The sequence below is a fragment of the Sinocyclocheilus rhinocerous genome, unplaced genomic scaffold, assembly GCF_001515625.1.
Source record: "Sinocyclocheilus rhinocerous isolate Xijiao unplaced genomic scaffold, SAMN03320098_v1.1 scaffold950, whole genome shotgun sequence".
NCBI lineage: Eukaryota > Metazoa > Chordata > Actinopteri > Cypriniformes > Cyprinidae > Sinocyclocheilus > Sinocyclocheilus rhinocerous.
In genome coordinates, this window is record NW_015637169.1 from 80,302 (window position 1) to 87,812 (window position 7,511).

Genomic DNA, 7,511 nt, shown 5'->3' on the forward strand with positions numbered 1-7,511 from the left:
AAAATGTGAAAGTAAAATAAACCATTTAAAAACAATATCAATCAAAATAAAACACTTAATATATATATATATATTTTTTTTTTTTTAATTATTATTATTTGTTTACCTGCATGTCATGTGACCATAAACCAACATCAGAAAACTGTGAACATGAAAATGTGACACTTAATTATTAAAATATTTATTTTAAAAAACTCAGGGGGACTTCAAGTAAATATTAGGGGAAAGAGGTTCAAATGACGAAAAAGTAATCATGTGAATTTGTGCATTTTAATGTGTAGTAAATCCAGTGGTCAAATGCTGTGTGGCCTCTCAATTTTCTGTGCAATTACATCCACCTGACTAATGACTGGTCTTTGTGTGAATGTCCACAAAACTGAAAGACTTTCTGAATGTATATAAGCAGTAGGCTATTTTAGGAAGGAACATTTGTAAGATGAAAAAGAGGAATTAGGGAGAATCAATAAATTATGAATAATTTATTGCTATTGTGTGAATAATATGTAATCATGCAATCAATAAAAAAAGTAACTGTAGTCTGATTACAAGTATTTTAAAATGTAATTTAATCTAATTACAAGTACTTGATTTTTGGAATCTGATTACGTAATCCAGATTGCATGTAATCAGTGACTACACAGCTCTGCAAATATGTTTAGATAATAAATATTACCTAAATACAAATGCTCTTTACACTAGGTGCCCATACAGAATCTGGGCAATTGTTTCTGGCTGTTAAACATAAAAATAATTAAAACAGTCAGAAAGTGGGCATTAGATGTTTCCACAATCACTTTAGGTAATGCTGTAGGCCTAAAAGACTGCACTTAAGCTTGAAAAGCCTCAAAAGATCTCTGAATCAATGAATCGGGGCATGTGTAATACCCTAGGCTATAAAAAAAATACAAATGTTCAAACAAAAATGTATTAAAACTACAATTTTGCCATGTTAAATTGTGTATTAGTTTTTCAAATGCATTTCTGCGTCAACATTTTAAACGGTAGCTTGTGAATGGTTCGGTTCAAAACTCACAGAACCAAGATTGGCTGTAACCCATTGCCTTTCTTGGTACAATGAAGTAGGGGCTGTAAAACCCCGCCTTCATATCGACTGTAGGGACTGGCTCTATCGCGTTCTTCACCAGTAGGACTGCTATTTCCGCTCACAAGACATGAGCACCCTCTGCCTCCGCCTGAGGTGAACTGGATGCCCCTGAACTTGGGGGGACGCCGGGTAAACTGAATCGCATAGCTGAATCTGATGGTCCGAAGGAGCCAGCGAGACGGGCTGGGGAGTGCTAGCCAGGCTCTCAAAGACCATGTAAGCAGGACCAGCAGAACCACAGACACACCTACAGTGGAGCAGCGAGGTGGAACGCAGGGACCCGGGTCGAGGGGTTCGGTGATGGCCCGAAGCAGGGTCTGGGTGTGCGGTGCAACACATACCTGGTTCCACGGTTGAGCAAAGGGTGCATGAGAAGGCTTGAAGTGCCCTCGAACCGCCCACTGCTGCCTGCTGGTGATAAAGGAGGATGACAGTTGTACGGTTCTGCTCCGTCCACTGCTCTCTATGCCCTCTTGGGACCCAAAGACAGAGGAAACTGCTCTTTTGTTGAGGTTTTTATGTACCGCTGGCTGTAGGGACGAAAACGCAACAAAAGATTCTCTACCCGGCCCTCCTCTGGGGGAGGTAGTGGTGCAATCACCATCTCCCGAAGAGCTGCTTCCTCCATCTCTTCTGTTTGCCTTGGCCTGATGAACCTGCAACAACGCCATAGTGTGTAAGGCCGAGGCTGCCTCTCCACAGGCCGCATAAGCACTGCCAGTCAGACTAGATGAATGCTTACAGGCCCAGGAAGGGAGACATGGTTTGCCATGCCAGGTGGAAGTGGAGTTTGGACACAGCTGCATTGCAACCGACCGCTCCACCAGCGGGATCTCAGAATACATATTGGCTGCCCCGCCATCGAGAGTGGTGAGGGGGAAAAGCTACCAGAACAGTTTCAGGAAGAAAAGGTGCCGTCCATGAATCAGCAAGCTCTTCATGCACTTCCGGGAAGAAAGGCACCAAGAATCCAATCATCCAGCCTCAAAGGTTTAGGACACCGTGGAGGTTTCAGTGGCCCGGGCAAGCATAGCCGTCATCTCAGGGTCCACCTCCGGCATTGCTACCATCCCAGAAGGTGGCAGCGCAGCAGGATCATCCTCCGCAGAGAGCTCTGGCTCGCCCTCCTGCTGCGATCAACATGCAGCGGTCCAGCACATTCCTTGGGCATCTCCACAGGCTGCAGAGTGCCCGTGGGATGAGGGTCCCTGGGAGGTTGGTTCCTCAGAGGGGAAGTCCTCACCATCACCCTGAGTCTGAGACCACCAATGCGACTACCAGAAGTAGTCCTCCCCTGGCTTTTGCCAGTTTGCACCCACTCAACAAAGGATTCAGCGACCCCGCTGCAGCGCCGTAACACCCACACACACAGAGGCTTCCTCGTCTCACTTGTTCAAAACACTAAAGCTTGTTGGGGAGCAGAACGAAACAACTATCCCTTTCAAGATGTTTTTTTTTTTAATAATACTCTTAATAAGCTGCAAGCAGGTGTCGGTAAATGTCTTTATGAGTCATTCATTCAATTCTTCAAACGGGTGATTCATTCATGAATTCAGTAAATGGCTCTCTTTATGAATGGGCCAATCTTTGATTCACACGATTCGTTCAAAACGCGAATTCATTCAGAAACTAAACAGACGCACAACAATTCTGCTGTGGCTTCATAGATAATATTTTTGTTGGCAAAACTGAGCAAAAACAGACAATATTGTGTTTAAATTATAACACAATATTAACTTCTTATTTACTGAACTGTTGTATAAAATCACATTGGCACTCGTTATATTCGGGACAAACGATATTGCTCTCGCTGCTTGTGTGATATCGCTTATCATATGATATCGGCTAAATATGAGACCAATACTCATACAGGAGCATTGTTTTGCCCCAATATCTCGAATTTTAGGGCATAACTGCTTTTATGGAGTTGTTGCTCTGCATCATATTTGTCAACAGTTAACTGTATGAAATGTAAGATGATGTACAGGTCTGGGGGCGGGGCCAGTGCGTTAACTGCGGTAAAATATTTTAATCGCGTTATTTTTCATAACTAAATAAATAAGTTAACCCGTTAAACTGACAGCCCTAATTTTAATTAAAATGTTATTTAAAATATTTACATTATCTGGATGAGTCAAAGAATTATATCCTTTTGTGAATGTTTTCTGATATTATAGTTTTATTTTCCCTCAGATGCAAAGGCGCAGGACCAAGCAGCTTTCAGTTTCGATTCTGTGAGTGTGGGAGGGGAGATATTACACCAAAGACAACTCAACATGGAGAAACCCGTCCGCTTCCTGCTGTTCAAATAATGCTGAAGATGTGACCGTCTCCTTTATGAAATGACTCTCTCAGATAATTCTAGAATCCGACTGACTGTTTGATCAAGCGATAAAACAGAGGAGGATGAAGAAACAAAGCTGTAAGAAGAGACCGCAGACGGGGTCGTCCTCCCGTTCTACACCTAAGAAGAAACAAGTCAAGAAACAAAACTGCCCCAGTAAGTCCAGAAACTATTTTTTTTACTAATATAATGACAAAACAGTGATGAATCAAGTTCTTCGAAATAACAAGAGGCACATTTTACACTGCCAAATATGTTATTGAGAAGTTTTTTTTCTTCTTTACCTAACTGATTTTGATTTTACTTGTTTCAGAAACATCGTCAGGACAAAAAAACACTCAAAACAAATCTCAGCTTCCTGTTACATGTGGCTATAAAGAGGGTGTCCTGTATTTGAAGAAATATTATGATAGTAGGTGCAAAACATGTTACATGTTAAAGAATTGAGTAATGTTTATGAAGAGCTACACGTTTTTTGAATGTCTCAATATTGTTATTCTGGAACATTTAGAACATCCAGATGAAACAAAGTCATTCCAGTAGTGGTTGATCATAGATCATTTTTCTGTCTTCAGAGCAGAAGTGCATCTTCAGTGAGGAACAATGGTTCAAGCCCACTGAGTTTGAGAGGTTTGGTATGAAGGAGAAGAACAAAAAGTGGAGGACCAGCATCCTTTGCAGTGGGATTCCACTCCAGAAACTCATAGAGGTGCATAAGACCTCAATAACAGTTTTAACTAATGCACTAAACTTTTTTTGTTGTTGTTAATATGGACTTGGTGATTGGTGAGTCTGATCTGTTAGTAAATCATCTAAGAAACACAAATTAAATAAATAACAGTTACCTGAAACAAAAATAGACATAATGCAGATAATATAAATAACTACTGTCATATACAGTATAAATATGTTTGCGACAAATTCTAACTTTGTTCTTTTTCTGTTCATAGGATGGATTTCTTCCAGCTACAACCTTTAAAAAAAGCAGGGTTCAGGATGCAAAGGTTTGGCTGCTTTTCGATCATTGTAGATCGTATTTCATGGAGGACTTAACCTTTCTAGGCCAAAGCTTTCAAATGTGACTTAAGAGTGGCCAAAATGTTCATCAAAATTTCGGTTGCACTTTATTTTACAGTACATGCACTTACATGTACATACAGTGTACTTACAGTGTACCTACCTAAGAAAGTACTGTATTATAAGGTAACTACATGGGGTAGGGTCAGGTTTAGGGGTAGGTTCAGGGTTAGTACCTACTGTAGTTTTTACCTAGTTATTGTAATTACTATGATAAGTACATAGTACACTGTAAAAAATGTTGGGTTAAATATGGACAAACCCAGTGATTGGGTTGTTTTCAACCAACATTTTTTAGAGTGTATGTACTGTACACGAGTAACAGGACTGTAAAATAAAGTGCTACCAAAATGTCTCCTTTTGTGTTCTGCAGAAGAAAAAAAGCCACGTGGATTTGAAAAAACAGGGTGAGTAAATGGGGACTCATTTTCTTTCTGTTTTGGAGGAACATTCCTTTAAATAAGATCATTACAACAGTTATTCAGAATAAGAAAAACTTTATATTCTGTTTAGTGAATATTTGTGTATTTGTTGTAGAATCACATGAAAAGATCGAAGACAATCAAGACGATGATGATGATGACGCTATTGACATGAGCATGTTTGAAGGTCCAGTCCTACCTGTTACCTGTGGTTCTGATTCTGGCATTCTACACAAATATCGATTTTCCACAGGTGTGTGAGTGGGAATGCTTTTATAACAGTTATGAATATTAATATGTTGTCAGTGTTTTACATGCACAACTATAAAAATTTTGAAGACAGGTTATCTGTTTCTCGCAAGCCAGGCTCATTGGAAATATGTGACTCTGCCTACATTTCTGCAAAACCTGAAATACCTTGCTGAAGGTATATATCGCTGCACTTTTTATCTGACACCTCCACGACAGGCACTATCAGGGTATTTGTAGGCAGAGTCCCGTATTGCTTTTTCTCTTACATATTAACAATGAATGTAAATTCACTGCTTGACTGCAGTGGTACAAGACTTTTGCACTCAGTATTGTCTTTATCTCAGGGCGTTGTGGGAGATGCATAAGAACAGAGAACTTCTGGCTGACGCCTGAGGATTTCATCAGATTGAGCAAACCAGATGGAACATGGAAGAAAGACATTGTGTCCCATGGAATGCCTCTTGGGAAGCTTATAACGGTAAAAGAAAATACTAAATAGTAAACATTTAAATTGATTCAATTCAGAGAAACAAACAGTGGCTATCAACAAACAAGGCGATCACATTGTGCCATGATGACCCCATGAGGGTCCTTTAACATTGTTTTATATTCATATTAAATCCTACGGACATCTGGGAGAAGTTTAGAGATTACACATGATTACACCTGCTGTTTGCACTGTATTTATATGGCTACAATCAGTGTTATTTTGATGGGGTTTGTACTCACTCAAAAATGAAAATCCTGTCGTCATTTACTCACCCTCAAGTTGTTCCAAACCTAAATGAATTTTTTTCTTCTGTTGAATGTTGGTAACCAAACAGTCAATGGTAGCCATTGACTTCCATATTTTCTTTTTCATATACTATGCATGAATTGAATGCTCTCTGTTGGTATGGCAGGGTCTGATCAGATGATTTTGCAGTATACACAATACTGATGTGCTTTCACATACTTTCAGAAAAGAGTTTTGGAACCACATGCAGTCAACTGTGATTGTGATATCTGCCAAGAACAGGATCAGAACCTAGTAAGACAACATCACTCACAATTACAGTCATGTCAAAGCATCAACAAGACCACCAAAACTCATCAGAACTGCTGACATTTGAAATTATTTCTACAGTGTGCTCCATAACAGTATAGTTTATTTCTGTATGAACTCTTGTCCCAGCTGAATGATGACGTGTGTTTCGTGTGTAACTCTGACGGAGAGCTCGTGTGTTGTGACGATTGTCCACGAGCTTTTCATTCATGCTGTCACCTACCAGCTCCAGGCGGAGACTCACCTGGGTGAGAGAGAGAGAAATCATACTGGATTAGACAGACTAAACATGTGACTTTGTGTAACACTGTGTGTTTTGTATGTACAGAAGCCAGTGGAGCTGCACATTTTGTGTGATGAAGAATGTGGAAAGTTCTAGTCAAAGGACCCAACAGGATGTTTTGAGCAGTCCAGTCTCTCAGTACACACTGGTAAAGTTTATGCAATTTTTTGCCCATAAAGTGGAAGTCAGTGGGGTTCAAAACATTTCTTTCATTGTACAGAGAAATTTTTTTTTACACTTATAGGCATGTTTGTTGTTTGTTCTAGCACTGCCAGTACCTGCTGTTACACCTGCTACGTGAGAGCATGACTGACCTGTGTGTCAATGTAAATATCATCTGCCTGTGTGTCTGTCCTGTTCTGGATCATTTAAATATTTAAAGCTCTTATACATGGTGTACATGCATGTGAAGTCTGCACTGCTGGCGTCCAGGTTCCAGGATACAGTAAGAACATCTGTGGTCCCATGATGCTGGGCAGAGTGAAAATGAACTTGGAGAATAATGACTATCAAACAGTGCGAGAGTTTATCACAGCTATTGAATATGTTTTCCACCACTGCACCGCCAACAGGGTGAGTTTGGAAATGTAGCTAATCAATTTATTCTAAATAATGAATATTATTTAGTCTTGTTTTTTCCATAGACTAAATTCAGTCTTTTTTCCATTTCTTTTCCTGTAGGATAATGACTTCAGTAGAATGACCTTTAGGCTCAAGGAACTGTTTGAAACTGTATTTAAGCCCCTGTAACATCACACCTTAATCCTTTGTTAGAATTTATGGTAACATTTGCGTGTATTGTGTGTACAGAAATTATAAATAAAGGAAAAAATATTTAGACAACATTACGAAGGCGTTCAGTTATAAACAATTACTGACAGTGTATTCAACTCACCACCTTTTGAAAAAAGGGGTTTAATTCCAAGTATGCAATGTACAAGATTAGTCCAAAACCAATGAGTTTTTGTTGTTGTTCCTGTTGT

General features: G+C 39.6%; 1 protein-coding gene across 3 annotated transcripts; it reads left to right on the forward strand.

The window, feature by feature from the left end:
* Positions 1-3,372: 3,372 nt before the first annotated feature.
* Positions 3,373-7,291, forward strand: LOC107748809 (nuclear body protein SP140-like protein). Of its 3 annotated transcripts, none has more exons than XM_016563770.1 (13): positions 3,373-3,605; positions 3,763-3,861; positions 4,025-4,158; positions 4,400-4,453; positions 4,900-4,933; positions 5,064-5,201; positions 5,545-5,678; positions 6,162-6,230; positions 6,375-6,493; positions 6,574-6,676; positions 6,795-6,854; positions 6,961-7,101; positions 7,210-7,291. In XM_016563770.1, the coding sequence occupies exons 1-13, from the start codon at positions 3,512-3,514 to the stop codon at positions 7,276-7,278; spliced, it is 1,248 nt and encodes a 415-aa protein (XP_016419256.1). In that variant the 5' UTR covers positions 3,373-3,511; the 3' UTR covers positions 7,279-7,291. The 3 variants fall into 3 exon arrangements, with proteins under 3 accessions (XP_016419256.1, XP_016419257.1, XP_016419258.1); XM_016563771.1 differs by having other exon boundaries at positions 6,577-6,676; XM_016563772.1 differs by lacking the exon at positions 3,763-3,861.
* The last annotated feature ends 220 nt before the right edge of the window (positions 7,292-7,511 follow it).